The 19,016-nt window shown below is 44.0% G+C and overlaps 1 protein-coding gene across 3 annotated transcripts in view; it reads left to right on the top strand.

The window, feature by feature from the left end:
• Positions 1-11,582: 11,582 nt before the first annotated feature.
• MED8 (mediator complex subunit 8) overlaps positions 11,583-19,016 on the top strand; it is a 42,103-nt gene continuing 34,669 nt past the window's right edge. For 2 of the 3 annotated variants that reach the window (XM_075671371.1, XM_075671369.1), the window contains exons 1-2: positions 11,647-11,713; positions 11,802-11,920. In XM_075671371.1, coding sequence (XP_075527486.1) covers positions 11,708-11,713; positions 11,802-11,920 — 125 coding nt within the window. In that variant the 5' untranslated portion in view covers positions 11,647-11,707. The other variant, XM_075671368.1, reaches the window with a different exon arrangement.

Raw genomic sequence — 19,016 nt, 5'->3', positions numbered from 1 at the left:
AAAGCCACTCAGGAAGCAATTATATACATACACAGCAACACACGCCGAAACCTATAAATTGGTGAAAAAACACAAACTAAGCTAACAATAAAAGAAACCAGACACCCAACAAGTGTTACATGTTACTCAAGTATGCACATTCAACCTGAGTTAGAGAGATAGATGGTCGACTCCCGCACTCCTGTGCATGCATCTGGATGTGTTAAGGCTCAGCTACTCTTTGTGAATCAACTATCCCCATGTTTCTGAAATCTGGTGTACAACCACAAGAACGACGATGGATTGACAGGGGGTTCACCTTTCGACAAGTTCTATAAGGAGGATGCATCAACTCTTCCAGCTATTATACACGTTACCACGTGAAAGCAGCAGCTTATAAACAGCACAACACAACACAAATTATATATTTGCCACGTGTTATTAAACTTGCATCATTAAAGTACATTAGAATTGGTGCTAAGGCTGGTGCACAATATATGCATATACTTTGAACAATCATAAATAAGGCAGAAGCTTGGAATATGAATATTCTTGGAACTGCTTTGATGATACAAAAGTCAAGATTTTCTTCTAGGCATCACCCACTCCAATTCGTTTTTTTTTTTTTTCAATTGAAGCATTGGCAAGGTTTGTGCCATGCGTTTCGACAGTGATTCTTTCTTGTTTGCGCCTTTTAAGAGCGCACGGCCATGACCATAAAACAAGAAAATCGCCACAGTAACGCAGTGGTCCTTGCCCACTTTTTCACATACATTACTGCAATACATTACGTTAGCTTCACCGCATAACATAACTGTATTGCGGCAAAGCTGATTTTATGGAACTGACATGTAACAGACCTTTTGTCATTGTGCTGCTCGCACGAGCATAAGCTCACAAAACCACAAAACACAGACTTGGCTTGCTGCTGGATGATTTTCTAGCTAACATTTCCAGACGTCCACGTTTACACAAAAATCGGTGAAGTTTCTCGCGCTCGTAGGCGCTTCAAAAGGCAGCGTGACCACCTGACCATAAGCAGCGACGAAATCCACACAAGGTACATCAACTTGCACAAAGCTACTGGGCAACACCGTCAATAGCTGGCACAGGCGCCACCCAGCATAGATTTTCCTACAATTTCTTTTTTTCTTTTTTTTTTTTGTAGGAAACTCTATGCAACCCAGGAGCTGGCAAACGCTGCGATGACATCCACACACACCACGTCACTTTCCACAAAGCTATTGAGCTTTGTCAGTCAGTCAGGCACATGTAAAGTCCGCAAAACACTACATGGGCCCAGAACACTACGGCCACACTCAATCACTCCGCCACAAGCTCTCACATTTAACGACATCAACCAGCCACTATCACTACTCTACAGTCACGGGCACAGGCGTAAGGGCCGATCCGCCCATCGCCGCAAGCCGCACCGCACGCGTGCGGTCGCGCGAAAGATTGCACGTATCCAGCACTTGTGCACAAATTTCGGTTTACAATGCGTAAGGTATACACTGTGCACACAGTTTAAATGGTAATTTGTGCACAAGTGCTGGATACGTGCAATTTTTTGCGCGACCGCACGCGTGCGGTGCGGCTTGCGGCGATGGGCGGCTCGAGCGAATCGGCCCCGCACTCCGCACGGGCAGAACGGAAGCACCGATTCAGCTCTCGTCGCGTTCATCGCTTAAGCGCCACCTATTTAAAAATAATATACGGAGCTAATCCAAATCATTATTTAGCGTCTATTTGGGTGAACTCATAGAGTTTCCTACAACAAATTTTATTGGAAACTCTATGCTGGGTGGCGCCTGTGCCAGTTATTGACGGCGTTGCCCAGTGGCTAAACTGTATGGGTGAACTTAACGCTTTCGCTACAGAGGCCTTTCGCGCCCTAAGCGCTAAAACGACCAGGGAAATATAACGCTTACCCGCTCCCCCCATTTCCACTTCGTCGACAGGGTCGCAGCAACGCCGGCCAGAAAAAATTGCAAATTTGCCTGCGCCCACCATGCCTGCGCCAGCTGCTGCCGCGACTGCGTGATAATAAACTGGTGTCGCCTCCTGCTGTCAGCTGCAGAAAGCGGTATTTTAGGGAGGGCAGTCGCTCAAAATGGCGATGCGGCAGGCGTTGGTGTTTTTCCCACGACCTACTGAACTCCAGACCTGCGCAGATCTCCCTCCTCCAGCACGCCTGGTCTAGTTCGCCCCTTTTGCCGCTAGGGAAAGAACGTACGATAAAAGTGGCGCTAGTTATAACCAGTTCGCTGTCGTCTGCTTCTACGATCTGTTCAGCGCTTGTCTTGCCATTTCGGCAGGCACAAAGCGCTTGTATTGGCGGTAAATGAATAAATTCACAAATATACAAAAGAAGACATATTTGCGAATGCTTTGCGTTTGAATAGTGAAACTAGAAGAGGATGAGCGGTGCAAGAAATGTAAACAACGAGCATAGGTGGCCGCTGCAATGCTAGATCGACGGCATAAATTTCCCTTTCCTAGCCTCCTTAAGAGACTGGAAAAATTGTTTGAGAAGATTCATAGGATGATCTAGCTTTTTTTAGTTGATTACAGACAGCCTAATGTCGTAGATGACATTAGGGTTTACTTCTGTGTGCCATAGTGAAAGGAAGATGATCTGGTAAAAGTATAGTAAAAGTGTTCACGAGTAAGTCCTCCGCCCGATATGTGCAATAGACTGATCGATTCTGTTTCAAGGGAAGGTGAGCATATCTTGTTTTTAATATCGTTGGATGTCTAGCTCAGTAGACAGCTTGCAAAAAATTAAGCGATCCCAGTGCTTTAAAACGTGCTGCACTGCAAGCCTTAAAAATCGTGTCACGTACGGAACTCTTTTCAAACTGTAAAGCTACACTCAAAAAATTACAAAAAATTTTTTACAAAAATTACTACAATTACAAAAAAATTTTTTTGGCTATGCATGGTCGGTCTTCATCTTTGATATCATCTTAACTTTCCATCACACATGTCTCGGTGCTGTTTCATTTGACTAAAAATCAGTACATATGCGCATGCGTACGGTTGTGGGTGTTACCTATATATATATATATATATATATATATATATATATATATATATATATATATATATATATATATATATATATATATATGTGTGTGTGTGTGTGTGTGTGTGTGTGTGTGTGTGTGTGTGTGTGTGTGTGTGTGTGTGTGTGTGTGTGTGTGTGTCTACCGCTTTGTGGAGTAAAACCATTGTTGGAAGTTAGCGCTGTGTCCTTGTTTCGCCACTGTCTTTCGTCCCTTTTCGTGCGCTAAAAACCTCAGTTATGGAATACCAACACGCCCTAACCTACGCTCTTTCATGTAAAGCTAGCTTTTCTGCGTGGTACGGCGGCAGCATAACGGTGGTGCTTAAGATACGAACGCAGTGAAGCTGTGTGCATAATTCACATTTTCAACTCGCGACGCATTCACGGACAACTTTTAAGAGTTAAAGTGAGTGGTAATCGTTCTGTCGTCGAACATTACGGTGGCTTCAAGTTTCTAAAGAGCGCAGAAGCGAATTTTACAACGTGTACAATGAAACTGTTGTGTACGTTGCGAACTCTATACACAATGTGATTTATAATAATCTGCTTGAAAAAGAGAATAGGAGCGGTTATTTAACGCTGTCTTAGAGACCAGCGGACTACACGCTCGGACATTTTTGAGGTTCGCGCAGTCAACTTCTGGAGCCAAGTGACCGATCAAAGCCTTGTGACATCACTGTCACTGTGTTAGCAAAAATCATCAACTAGAGAAGCAGTTCGTCACAAAACAACGGCTGCCGTACTAATTACAACGCCGCACAGCCGCCCACCGCGTAGCAGACGATGGATGGATGGATGGATGTTATAAGCGTCCCCATTGGAACGGGGCGGTGGGTTGCGCCACCAAGTTCTTGCTACTATACTGCTTATATATCCTACCTAGGTTAGCCAATGAAAAAAGAAAAAAAAACACTATGAGCTACCACGTCCAAATTTTCTGATCTCCTATTGCGAACTGCGCTTTTGTACGTCTCCGTCTTTTGTCGTTTCCCTACTTTTCTTCCACCAATCCTCCTATCGCCTCTAATGTCTATTGCGGACCTGTTTGCTTTACCCCTGCTCCCGCTGAACCCAATTAAGGGCTTCAAGGAGGCCAGTGGTGCCTAAATCGACCGCTGAGTAGACGTCTTCACATTCTAATAAAATATGCTCCGTCGTTTCCCTAGCTTTACCGCAGCAAGCACATGCTTCTTCTTCCTTCTTATATCTCGCTTTTAGGTGCGTTTTCTAAGGCATCCCGATCTCGCTTCGAAAAGTAATGAGCTTCCCTTTGAGTTATCATAAATGGTTTCTTTCCTGATTTCGTTTTTTCCTCTTAAGTAGTTACTCATGACAGGTTTCTTTTCCATTACCGCCTCCCATGAGATTAATTCAGCCTCACTGACTTTCCGCTTCACCTTCTTTGTAGCTGTGTTGCCCACCCCACAAGCCGCATACTTGCTGGTAAGCTTCCTAGTTCTTTCCCTCCACTGTGAATCAATGTTTTGCCTGTACAGATACCTGAACACTCTCCCAGCCCATTTACTTTCTTCCATATTCCTCAGCCGTTCTTCATACTCAGTTTTACTGCGAGCTTCCCTCACTTCAAAACTAGTCCAGCCCATATCCCCCTGCACAGCTTCATTTGTAGTCTTCCCGTGAGCGCCCAATGCGAGGCGACCGACTGACCTTTGGTTCCCGTCGAGTCCTGATTGTACCCCTGAGTTAAAGCAAACAACCGCATTTCCAAAAGTAAGTCCTGGAATCATTACCCCTTTCCACATACCTCTGAGGACCTCGTACCTATTGTATCCCCATAGCGCTCTGTGCTTCATTATGGCTGCATTTCTCTTCCCCTTGACTGTTATGGTTTTTTCCTGTGTTTCCATATATCCATTGCCTTCGTTTATCCATATACCAAGGTATTTATATTCTGTTACCCGAGGTATTTCTTGGCCCTGTATCTCCACTGTCTGTTCACTGTTTTCATTGAATACCATAACACCTGATTTTCTAAAACTAAATTTCAAACCTAAATTGTTGCCTTCCTGTCCACAGATATTTGCCAGATGTTGCAAATCACTTTGCTTGTTAGCGAGCAACACAATGTCGTCCGCATAAAATAAACCTGGGAGTTGCTGCTCTATTACTGTACCTGCCTGTTTGTATGAGAGATTAAACCCGATATTACTTCCTTCTAGCGCCCTCTCCATCCTCACCATGTACATCATAAACAGAAGCGGGGATAAAGGGCACCCCTGCCTCAGTCCCTTGTTGATATGAACTTTCTCCGCGCTCCTCATCCCTTCCCATTCAACGCAAACAGTATTTTCTAGGTAAATCTCTCTCAAAAGCTGTAGACAATCGTTACCTAAGCCTTCCCCTTCCAGAATATCCCACAAAATGCTGCGGTCTACGTTGTCGTAGGCTCCTCTAATGTCCAAAAAGGCCACATACGATGGTCTGCTTTCTGCTTTTTATATTTCAATACACTGAGTAGGAACAAACAAGTTATCATCCAAACACCTACCTATTCTAAAGCCATTCTGAAGCTCTCCCAAAATGTCATTATTCTCTGCCCATGCTTGAAGCTTTAATTTGATTGCCTGCATTGCTAGCCTGTATATTACCGATGTAATGGTCAACGGTCTATACGAGTGAATTCTGTCTTTCTCCCCCTTACCTTTATAAATTAAATTCATTCTACTTTGTCGCCAACTGTCTGGTATTCGTCTACCTTTTAAAGTTTTTTCCACTGCTTTCACCAGAGCTTCCTTACTTTTTGGTCCCAGTTCATTTATCAGCTTAACGGGAACCTCGTCTAGCCCTGTGGCTGTGTGCTTCGGAATTTTCTCTTCCGCTTTCTTCCAGTTTAAATTTGTAAGCACTAGCTCCTTTCCCCCTTGGGTCTCTTTCATGCTCTTTTTTTCTTGAAATACAACCTCGTCCTTGCCTTGGAAAGATTCGGCTGTTACTTTTCGGATGTAATTTATTGCCGCTTCTCCTTCCAGTCTGTTTTCATCTTCGTCTAGGATATGTTGTTGTATTGTTGTTGACTTCCTGCCTAATAATTTTATGTGATTCCAAAATATTCTAGGTGCGGCCTTCTTTTTCTCACGTATTTCTGACAACCAATGTTCACTTTCACCTTTTAATTTTGATTGCATCAGTATTTGAACCATAGACTTTTTCTCCCGGTATATTTCCCATTTACTGGTTACTTCATCCTGTGGCAACTGCGCCTTCTTTGCCTGCCTGTGCTCTCGAGATGTTTTCTGTCGTTCGGCGATCGCTTCTCGTATCTCCTTGTTCCACCAGCTTTTCAGTTTCTTTTTTCCTTTCCAACGAACATGTTGTTTCTCGTTCCGTATTTCTGTCGTTATTACACTTAGAAGGTCACCATATTCCCACTCCTTACTTGGCCACTTGCCAAGTTCTTCCTCGACTCTAGTGACTATATTTGCTATTTGTTCAGCGTTCAAATTTGGACTGGCCATTGTGCTTTCCTTGCTCTCTTTCCCAACTACATATCCCATTTTCAAAATGATGCGTTTATGGACACTCCCTATGCTGCTAAACCCTTCCTCATCGATGACCATTTCTCTCAACTTATCATGAATTCCTTCTGTCATCAGACAGTAATCAATGGTCGATTGCCGGTTTCCCACTTCCCACGTAATCTGTCCTTCACACTTAGGCCCTGTATTCACGATCACGAGGTTATGTTGCTCGCAAAGGTCTAGCATTGACTTCCCGTTATTGTCGGTATAGCCATCTAAATCCTGTATGTGGGCATTCATGTCACCTAATAGGACAATCTCAGCACCATTCCCGAAACTCAATATCAGCGCTTATGCATTCCACTAACTCTTTATTCCTGTCTGTGCAATTATTTCTGGTCCACAAATACGTAACTCCCAGCCAAGTTTCTTTCCCACTCATTGCACCTGATAACCAACGATGCTCTTGACATTGTGAATTTACTCTTTTCCATTTGGCTCCCTGATGGATGAGCATTCCGACTCCCCCTCCCTTTCTTTCCGACTTAGTTCTGTTGCACCCTTCCCATACATAATTCTCAATAACTGGCGGCTCTTCTGAATCTCTAAGGTGCGTTTCTGTAACCGCATACACCCCTATTTGTTCTCTATGTAACTGCTCCTCAATCTCTGCCCACTTTTCCTTTTTTCTGCCGCCCTGCATGTTTATGTAGCCTATTGCATGGCGAGCTCTTGTTCTTGCTTTCCCCCTTTTTCTGTTATCGACGGCGATGCTCTTCTGATGTTCCCCTAGAGGACCTTCTTTGTTACTACCTACTCTGACCTCCTGAGCGCCCGCGGGCCCCCTAAAAAAGCAACAACGCGACCCCCAAGTCGCCAGCCCACTTCTCGTGCTATAGCCTGTAATTGAAGTGGATCCCATCTCGTTTACTTCTACAACCTCGAAGCCCTTCTCTCGGCTCATTTTCCATATTGCCTCATTGGCAGCCATTACGGCTCTTTGTACGTGACTGTCACGCACAGGCACCTCCGGCACCGTGCACACCACGATCTGCACCTGAGGGGATAGCTCGCGCAAGTCGTCCACCCCCTTCGTCAAGCGTTGGGCTAGTCCTGGCCCTTTCCTGTTTAGGACGTCATTTAGCCCACCTGCTACTACGACAAGGTTGCGCACGTGGGCATTTTCCGTGAGCTTTTCTTTTGCTCGCTCCATGACAGAACTCTGTCCGCCCTGGAAATGTCCCTACCGCCACTCTTTTGTCGCCTTTCGCCCTCTCCACAATTGCTTTTGAGCACCCAGCCATGTTTGAGTCGCCAGCGATAATCACCCTTTCACTCTCTCCTACCTCTCCCTGCTTCCCTGTGTCCTTTTCCGCGTGATTCGGACTCGACAAAGGGCATTGTCCCCTGGGCTCTTGCTTTTTCCGCGTGGCGGCCTCAAGGTAGGTGCCGCTCTTTCCAGCTTCCTGTGGCTGCAGCGTCGCCTCACTCAGGGCGTGTAGCGCTGCTTCACTACAGCTACGCCGATTCACCGGCGGCGAGCTGGCGACCGCTTGCTTTGGCTCCCTGCCTCCCACTTCGCCTGTAGGGTCTACCCTACTTTCTGAGTCTTTGCCACCGCTTTGGTGTCCTGACCCGACGTTCTCCGCTGCCCGCGTCTCAAGCGCGTCGAGCCGTTTTTTTCAGTTCGGCGCTCCTTTCTTTCTCTTCCTCAAGCTCGGCCACAGTCCTTACTAACTGCGCGGCCTGGGCCGCCCCCACCTTGACGAAATTTTCAACTTTCGCCTGCAGTGCTACCAGCTTCTCCTGCTCCTCCCTCAGGTTTGCTTTAAGCTCTTCGAACTTAGCCGCCCAATTCCCTTCCAGTTTTTGGACGGCTTCCCTGACGCCCTCGCACGACCTGCACGTGAAGCTAGACCCCTCCGCGTCTGCTAAATTCTGGAATTTAGTCTCGTCGAGGAAGCACCATCGCAGGCACTCGTCGCACTGCACTTGCTCCACGTCCCCCGCGGCCTTCACGTTCTTCGATTTCATAGCTAGGCCTACGTCCCTAGGCCCAACGAGCAAGTTCGCCAAATTACTCAAGCAAAGCCGACCTCGACCGCTATCCCAAACAAAAATAAAGAATTATCACTCCCTACTCCATGTAAGAATCCGCAGAGTTAGCTGAAAGAATTAAATAAGCCTATCAAATAGATCCCTCCTACCACCTAGGCCTAACGGGGTAGCCGCCAGACCTAGACAAAGCCGGTACGTTTACTACTCCTACCAAGAATCAGTGTTGCCACGACACATTAAAAAATAGTAGTAGGTTTTTTCGCGAAAGATCAGTAGAAATCAGTAGATTTTTTAATTTCAATTTTTGCACTCAGTTTATGAGCCCACGAATTCAGCGCTTATATTAGTACTCTGTTGAAGTATTGTAGCTTCCAGAAAATAGTACAAAAATTGACGCCGAGATTCTTAGCGATACCTTTGAGAAACCCGGGGATCCAGAGAGCATAGAGTTACTATACTGACTCTAGAGGACAAGCTACCCATAGGGCCCATGCATTGAAATCGGGAACCGCAAGATGGCAGTAGTAAAGCAAACAGGTCCGCAATAGACATCAGTAAGAGGCGATTGGAGGATTGGTGGAAGAAAAGTAGGGAAACGACAAAAGACGGAGACGTACAAAAGCACAGTTCGCAATAGGGTATCAGAAAATTTGGACGTGGTAGTTCATAGTGTTTTTTTTTTTTTCATTGGTTAACTTAGGTAGGATATTAGGCAGCGTAGTAGCAAGAGCTTGGTGGCGCAAGCCACCGCCCCGTTCCAAAGGGGACGCTCATAACATCCATCCATCGTCTGCTACGCGGTGGGCGCATAGAGTTTCTCACTACATTACCTAGAGGGAAATCTGGCGCTGCTGCGCTGTGGTATGCATGGGAATGCCGGTATATTGTGACTTCGGATTGGCATCATTCCCGGAGAGACAGGACACCACAATGATTCATTTTCTACTAAAACAGCACGTGAAAAGCTGCTTTGGTTTTATTATTACGCAAAAGAATGTTTTGTATAACTACGAGAACTTGTTATTGCGTGTACGATTATATGTTACGTAAAAAGTATCAGCGGTCCGCTAAAGTTGGAGGACAGACGACAAGGTTCGCGCTCGCTTTGAAACAGTTTGTCGTCTGTTCTTGCTTTTCTTCGCTTGGCCATGCATTGTAGGTGAGTAAGGATGTAATATGCGTAAATAGAAACATTTTATGAATATTTTTACTTTGAGAACGCGTTATTTGTGTAGCCATATCCACGTTTTAGACGAAGCCTCGTACAACACCCGCCAACACGAGCCTCGCAGACACATATACCGTCATTCCCATGACGGCACGGTGCCCCCTTAAGAAACTCCCATAGACGGTGGCGCCAGATTTCCCTCTAGGTGTTATAGTGAGAAACTCTATGGGTGGGCGGCTGTGCGGCGTTGTAATTAGTACGGCAGCTGTTGTGTTGTGACGACCTGCTTCTCTAGTTGATGATTTTTGCTAACACAGTGACAGTGATGTCACAAGGCTTTGATAGGTTACTTGGCTCCAAAAGTTGACTGCCCGAACCTAAAAAATGTCGGAGTGTGTAGTCCGCTGCTCTCTAAAATAGCGTTAAATAGCCGCTCCTATTGCCTTTTTCAAGCAGATTATTATAAATCACATTGTGTATAGAGTTCGCAACGTACACAACAGTTTCATTGTACACGTTGTAAAATTCGCTTCTGCGCTCTTTAGAAACTTGAAGCCACCGTAATGTTCGACGACAGAACGATTACCACTCACTTTAACTCTTAAAAGTTGTCCGTGAATGAGTCGCGAGTTGAAAATGTGAATTATGCACACAGCTTCACTGCGTTCGTATCTTAAGCACCACCGTTATGCTTCCGCCGTACCACGCAGAAAAGCTAGCTTTACAGTTTGAAAAGTGTTCCGCGACACGATTTTTAAGGCCTGCAGTGCAGAACGTTTTAAAGCACTGGGATCGCTTAATTTTTTGCAAGCTTTCTACTGAGCTAGACATCCAACGACATTAAAAACAAGATGTGCTCACCTTCCCTTGAAACAGAATCGATCAGCCTATTGCACATATCGGGCGGAGGACTTACTCGTGAATACTTTTACTATACTTTTACCAGATCATCTGCCTTTCACTACGGCACACAGCAGCAAATCCTAATGTCATCTACGACATTAGGCTGTCTGTAATCAATTAAAGAAGGCTAGATTATCCTATGAATTTTTTAAAACAATTTTTCCAGTCTCTTAAGGAGGCTAGGAAAGGGAAATTTATGCTGTCGATCTAGCATTGCAGCGGCCACCTATGCTCGTTGTTTACATTTCTTGCACCGCTCCTCCTCTTCTAGTTTGACTATTAAAACGCAAATCATTCGTAAATATGTCTTCTTTTGTATATTTGTGAATTTATTCATTTACCGCCAATAGAAGCGCTTTGTGCCTGCCGAAATGGCAAGACAAGGGCTGAACAGACCGCAGAACACGGAGGAAGGAAACTAAGGAGAGGCCCTGACGTCACTCTTTGTGAAGCAAAAGTGAAGCCGGAAGTTGGCGTTGCTCATGGCGATGCTCCGCCTTTTGTGCCACCCTCCTCTCTTGTTTACATCTTTCGCGAAACCACGCCGCGCTGCGCGTGGTTCCGCGCGCGGAGCGCGTGCGCTCGCGCAACATCCGGCAGAGCACGGTGCAGGTAACACAGTGCAACAAGACACGGTGACTAACGCAAACCCGCCCACACAGCGTCTTTGCCACGGCACGAAACCTACCAGAGAAACACGTGTGAGCGCTCAAAAAATAAGAACAACGCCGCCATTGTGGCCCAAAAGGCGTGGCCATGCAGCAAAAAAAAAAGAAAACCTATACGTCATTTCCGCCACACTTTTCTCCTAGCGCGCGGAGGGGGTAGGGCCTCTCCTTAGTTTCCTTCCTCCGTGCCGCAGAAACAGACGACAGCGAACAGGTTATAACTATCGCCACTTTGTGGTACGTTCTTTCCCTAGCGGCAAAAGGGGCGAACTAGACCAGGCGTGCTGGAGGAGGGAGATCTGTTCAGGTCTGGAGTTCAGTAGGTCGTGATCTGTGCAGGTCTGGAGTTCCAGTAGGTCGTGGTTTTGCCGTTGCTGATGCCATGGAGGTGTGTGCTTGAGCAGGCTTTTCAGGCTTGCGTGTCTTGCGTATTATACAATGCTCACAAATTCTTCACTTTATTCGCTTCATTGTAGAGAGAAGAGAAGGCCTTGGATGTGGCCCTCGATGCCATGATTAGCCGAACCCAGGATTTGAAGAATTCAATTGCAGGCTTCATCATCAAGCTTGAAACCGAGTACGAGACGCTGCAATGGTGAGCGCTATGGTATGTTCCCTTGCAAGAGTTCAGGATCGCCAGTCATCCTCTAGAGTCTGTGTAGGAGTACGTTTACCTACGTAAATTACTCATAGGAGACCCTGGTCATGAATGGAAATTTACAGAATAAAAATGGGTTGGAGCGCATTCGGCAGACATTGTCAGATCCTGACTGGAAGCTTACCGTTATTATTAAAAAGAAAGGTGTACACTCAATGCATTCTACTGATGCTGACATATGGGGCAGAAACTTGGAGGCTTACAAAGAAGCTCGAAAACAAGGACCGCGCAAAGAGCGATATAACGAAGAATGTTAGATATAACGTTAAGGAAGAGAGCGGTGTGGATCAGAGAGCAAACAGGGATAACCGATATTCTAATTGACATAGCAATGGTTACGTATAAGCAGTTACAATAATAATTGTCAGGGGCAAATTTGCTAAACAAGTACAAAATAAAAAGAAATATACGCACAACAGGAAGTATGAATATGAATATTGACAAGCATGCCAATAGAGAAAGGAAATAATAATATGGAGAATACAAACAAACACTATGACATCAGGCTGATTAGTACGTATTAAGTTAGTTATGCAACAGTTCAAGGAAATCATCAATTCTTTCCTGTTTGACTACAAGTCGGTCAAGAATATTCAATTCCCGAATGCATCTAGGGGGAAATGAATAATAGAATGTATTGTTGGTGCACGAATATTCTTGGAGCGTGAGATCATGTGTATGACGTAGGTGCCTTGTCTGTTTAGTCAACGTATCTTGTGTGTTCCATCATAAAATAGTTGTGCAGTAGCCTATATAAGAGATTCAGGCGGTGAATTGTAGATTAACTTTGGAGTGAGGGCAAACCTGCATGGCATAGCAATCAAGGCATTGGTAGTGGTTAAAAATAAATGTAATTGCTTTGTGCTGCACATTTTCAAGCATGCTGATACCACTACTTGTGAAAGGGAACCAGATTATATTGACGCATTCTAGAATCGGTCGGACAGGTGTGGTGTATGCTAAAGGCTTTGTGTCATGGTCGGCATTCCGAAGCGTCCACTTTAAGAAAAACAAGTTTTTCATGGCTTTCGTGGTTAGAGCTTCCGTGTGAGCTGTCCAATTGAGATCTGAAGTTATTATTGCACCAAGATATTTGTACTGGCCTACATTTGGAAGCATGATGTTATTAACACCGTAAAGAAATGCTAAGCTTGTCTTCTTTTTTCTTATTGACATTGCATTTGTATTGTCTGAATTAATCATTTGCCAGTTAGAGCGCCAACTTACTACTTCATTCAGGGCAATGTTCAGCTAAATTTGGTCTCTATAGCTTTTAACCTCCTTATACAATACGTAGTCGTCTGCAAATAGCCTAATATTTCCATCAATGTTGACTGCCAGGTCATTTATAAACAACAAAAATAATATTGGTGCCAAGATTGATCCCTAGGGCACAGAAGATGTGACATTTAATATGTTAGAAATGTGGCCACTGCATTGCACAAGTTGTTGACGGTCGGACAAATAGCTTGATATCCATCGAGTCACTGGCCCATCCCCAAGTTTGCAGACCAGCTGGCCATGGGAAACCCGATCAAACGCCATTGAGAAATCCATAGAAATTTGGGAGTGTTCGTTAATACCTTGGGCCAAGTCATGCATTATCTTGACAACTTGCGTTACGGTCGATTGGCCTCTCTGTTTAATAAGACCAATTTTGTCGTCTTTGCCTCACATCTGCAATCGCCTGAGCTCCTTCAGTCTATTTCCATCAACAATCGCCTAATCACTGCAGTTGATCATTGCACCTATTTAGGTGTGGAATTTGACCGCCATCTTAAATTTCACCTTCACATAGCTAACGTTAAAAAGAAAATGCCATACGGAATACGCGTTTTAATCAAAGCACGACCATATTTCTCATTTTCCACTCTCACATCACTTTACTATTCTTTTGTTCATTCTCATATTAACTATAACATTGAATCATGGGGAAACACATACAACAGTCACCTCACTTCATTGCAAGTCATTCAGAATCGAGCTATTCGGCTAATAACATTTTCACCTCGTAGCATTAGCACAAGTCGGCTGTTACGTGCACATAATATTTTGAATGTGACTGACCTTGTTAAATATAACCTGGCCATATTTATTTTTAGGGCATTAAGCAATGATATTCCGGTAACCATCATACCAAAGACATCCCTTACTAACATAAATAATACTAGATTTGCAGAAAATATGAACTTCATTTTACCCTTAGTTCGCACCAACTATGGTAAGCAGTCATTACACTTTTCAGCTTTATCTCTGTGGAACACATTACCATTCCCTTTAAAATTGTTCAAAGCTCACAGATTTCGTGCAGAACTTAAGCATTTTCTTTTAGCTTCCTCCGACTTTCCCATTTGACTATAGTATGAGTTGTATTATTAACTTTCACTTTGTTTCTCTATTTCTCTCCTGCATTTTTTTTTTTACTTCTTAAGCTATTTTTGTAGTTTCACCTTTTGTTGACTAATCTGAAGCCTTGTTATTGCTTAATAAATTAATATGCTGCTTTTCTGTTCATTTGTGCCGTGTCTCCAAAAACCTTTATTCGTAAATTTTACATGTTGCCATTGTTGTTTGTATTATTAATTCTAGTCATCATGCACAGGAGGTCCCATTTCAGTTTCTAACTACGGGACCTCCTTCTCTATATACATATGCTGTAATTATCCCCATTTTTGTCATGACTAAAACTGATTCTAATTCTGTCATAGCGTGGCATTGTTCAATTCGGCAAAGCACCGGTCAACAGGCGCCAAAATGGTCGTGGGAATAGGGACCAGTGAGCAAGACGGGTATCGCCGGCCACTTGGGCAAGCGGCCGAAAAAAAGTCAAAGGCAGTATTAGAGATTATTTATTTTTTGTTGTTGTTGTTGTTGTTGTTGTTGTTGTTGGCGCGACCGTGACACCCTGACAGCTTTTTGTAGGAACCCCTGTGTATTCTCTGCCCCACATGTGCATTGAGAAGCTTGCTAAGACAGCAGGGGTGCGAATACCCGAAGTATGTGGTGCCTTTATGCAATTCCGTTTCAACAAATTGTTGACAGTGTATGTGTGCCGATAGCGCCTTATGGCCGGCGGCCGTCGTTTCTCCTGCGTTTGTGAACGGACAATACAGACCTGCCACGAACTCAAAGGTGTGCGTGTGTGGTGCAATACAAATGTGCGACCTCTAACAGCAGGGGGGAATCACCCGTTCCCTCACTTCTAATTAAAAGGGGTGCAGCCAAGACCTTGGGAGGAGCCGGGATACAATTGGGTGAACTTGACTGGATTGTCACCAATATCTGCCGTTCCCCAACACAGGGAACTAGGGAAAGGAGAAGTTATTTAAACATAGGTTTTAGACCGAGCTAAGCAGTCTCGAACCTGAGCCTATAATTTGCCGAGAAGCGTCGAGGAGCTGGTGCCGTCCAGTATTGCCTGGGCCACCTAGCTGCGTCTGAACTGTGAGTGAATGGTTGTGTAAGAGACGACAAACCAACGTCTGCAATGAAGCTCACGGTAGTACCCCTCAAGTTCAACATGCTCGAGGGAAGGTGTCGGACCTAGACTCTCGGGGAAACCCAGCACAGCAGTTGCATCCGTTGCAACGAGATCGGCTCGCAAGCGTTCTTCGGGAAAGCTCAGCTCCACATTTTATAGACTTGCTGCTGCTGCCTGGCCATGCGTATTCCATCATTGGTTTTCTTTTGAACTCTGTTTAGTTGATCACCATTAAGTGCATTTTTGTGTAGCATTAGTTTTATATCCAGTGTTAATTGCTTGCTGTATTTCTTTTGTCTTCATCATTGATCTAGATGAAGTGCTTGTGTGTTAGTGTTTTTGTGTTGCTTTTTAATTTGTGTATCGTTGTCAGTTGATAAATATTTTTTTTCTCTCTTTCTCCCAACTTTGTCTCCTTTGCTGTGTTCGCTTGAGTATGGAATGACCAACTGGCTTGTATACCCCATTGACGACTTCGCGGTGATGGCGAACGGGTGACAAGCCATGACACTCTCCATGCTGGTTGGGGTGTAGCAGACGATTGTCTTTGACAAACTTTGTAATGAATTTGAAGTCAATATGCTCGAGTATTTTACAGCTGGTGTACGTCAAAGAAATTGGCCTGTAGTTTGATGGAATCATCTTGTCACCTGATTTATGCACTGGTATTATTTTTGTATCTTTCCATTTGGAATTAATCTGTGAATCTCGGATAGATTCTGTGAATATTAAGTGTAGATACTTACTAACTGGTTCTGCATACTGCTTGAGAAAAGTATTCGGTATCCCATCTGGGCCACAGCTCTTTTTTTCATCAAGGTTTAATAGTAGACACAGTATACCTCTGTCGGTTATTTCTGGGGTATCTAGTAATTTATTTTTAATAGATGGTATAATTGGGGAATATTGCACTAGTCCATTATTGATTGTAAAAATCGACTGGAAGTAGCGATTGAATTGATCGGCCTTATCTTTTGTTTCTATTGAAGGACAGGCCTTTTGATCGCTATGTTTACCACTTACATAACGCCAAAATTTTGCTGAACTTTGCTAGAGTGGTACCACAGTAGTGCATTTTGGAAATACGTATCTTGCTTTTCAATGTTTTAGATAACACAGAAATCTGAGTGATGAAATTACCCGCTAAGCCAGACTTCCTAGCGTGCCTTAGCTCACTGATTTTATGTTTCACGTGAATTATTTCACATGTGATCCATGGATCATGCTTTCTTGTAGCTTTGTGTTCTGTTGGGACAAAATTTTCATTACAATGCATGATGTGTGCCTCGAATTTCAACCATGTATAATCTATCAATAAGTTTTTATCCGAGAAAAGATAAGAAAAATCGATAAATTCGTGAGTGAGATATGTGGTTATTGCTGCATTGTTGCTCTGTTGAATGCAAGAACACGTTTTACAGGGCCGTGGTGTTGTACAAGACCAGGTAGAGGCAGTGTGCATAGGACAAATTTTTGATCGGATATGTCGTGTAAGATTTCAGTGCATGTCTGGTCATTTAGGAATAGAACTGGATTTTCCCTGGATACGTATGGGGACGCGTACCAGTTGCTTGAGGTTAAAATTTAACAACATATCCAATATGATGTCATTTGCAGCACATCGCTATTTTTTTTAGTACCATTCCATTTCAGGCAGATTGAGATCACCAGCCATGATACTCTTGCCGTCCGTCATGTGATCGTGCACATAATCCGGAAGAAGTTCCAAATAGCTTTCTCAGCATTAGGCAGTCTGTAGATAGCTCATTATGCAGCCTTTCTGAAGCTGTAATTTGCACCACACCGCCTCAATTTCTGGGTTATCTGGTAAAACGGTGTATCGTAGTTCTTTCTTAAAGAAAAGTGCGATGCCCCGCCTCTAGTGCCCCTATCCCTGCACACAATCCCATAGCCCGGCAGTGATCATAGCACCGAGTGAAGCCATGTTTCTGTGATGACAATAATATCTGGTTTAATTTCTAAAACAAGAGCTTCGGATTAGTCTGTTTTATTTGCAAGACTTCGCACATTTACATTCAACAGGGTTACTTTTGTCCACTTTTAATGACTATCTTTTGTAAGGTGCCTTTTTCTTCGTTTTTTTGGACTGCAAATAAATCTTCATGGTCACTATCCCAAACAAAAAGTTGACATTTATACGCAATTTATCGTAAACTAACGACACCCTTTCCTGCTTATCCAGGTATTCTTTCGTTCAATCCCACAGCTTCTTTCTAATGTCTTGAATATTACGAGAAAAACTTCACTGATAGAAAAACCTGAGGCCTTGAGCACTGCGCAGGGCTTGAGGATTGAAACTTTGTCTCAATAGTCGAGTAGTTTGAGAATTGTGGGTCTAGGTCTAGAAGTATCAGTTTGCTTCTTCTTACCTAGGCAGTTAATTCTTTAGATTCCCTTGGTTTTTATCTGAAGTGTACGATCTAAAATCTTCTTTCTGACCAATTCAAGAAGCATGTCTGATAATTCATTTTGTTGTTCTTCGACACCGTATATGACAAGGTTGGACCGACGGCGCCTGTTTTCCAGATCCTTTACTTTCTTTTCATGGCCACTAGGTTTTTTTCTAAGTTAGACATTTGTTTGTTGTTCTCTGAGATTTGTTTTTCAAAGCCAGCTATCTTTTCAAGTTTCTTGTCAATTGCATTAAGTCTAGTGTTTGCTATAGAGTTTTCTTTCTTAATTTCTTGAATATTCCCTGCAATTAGCTTTAACTGCTCTGCTATGCCGTCTAGTGTAGGGCCTGGGTTCAACTCAACATCTCCGCCCAGAACTAACAACAAGCTCAAGAAAACAGTCAGTTTGCAAAAGGATTCACGAAGCGACTCTGGGCACGGCAACAGAATTAAGCAGACATAGTTACTACGAAATGACTTGTCATAGCGTCTGCTGAACTGTAGAATAAACGGGAACGTGTTTGAAGGCTGCATCTTTGCAACGCTGCCGTGCCGACTGCCAGCTGTGCCGTATGCGCTCTGCTTTATAGGGTGGTTCCATGCTGTCATCATTGGTGATCCCAGCATATCAGTCGATGTAGCACCAGCGCAATCATGGAAGGGCTGGTAGTTTTCGTCAACTAAGGCTGGGTGTATCAGCATATTCCTGTCGCCGATAGTAGGAGCTCGAGATGATGGTTGTAGCTCGTAGCACGCCAGCGTAGGGCCCATGGGGAGCAGCAGGATGCCTGTCTGTAGAGTAAACAGGAACGAATTTGAAGGCTGTATCTTTGCGGCGCTTCCATGCCCGCTATTACGTTACAGATTTGGTCAGCTTTTCAGAAATGTGAATGTTTACTCGTGTTGTAACGGATGCCAGCAAACATTAAATTAGTCGCTTAAGTCTAAATGGCTAACCAGTGAAGGGCATCAGGAGGAGGTCCACCAGATGATGGTTGACATTGAAATGGCAACTTTATAACTAAATGGAGATGGCCATTGATGTGAGAGAATTGCCTATGGACAATTTTTCAGTTTTTCACTGGCCCTATCTTGAGCGCCATACCCCAGTGCCAGCAACGATGAAGTGCTGCACCTC

The sequence above is a fragment of the Dermacentor variabilis genome, chromosome 10 (assembly GCF_050947875.1).
Source record: "Dermacentor variabilis isolate Ectoservices chromosome 10, ASM5094787v1, whole genome shotgun sequence".
Classification (NCBI taxonomy): Eukaryota; Metazoa; Arthropoda; class Arachnida; order Ixodida; family Ixodidae; genus Dermacentor; species Dermacentor variabilis.
Note: the sequence above shows the minus strand (reverse complement) of the source record. Positions and strands in the feature narration are given on the sequence as shown.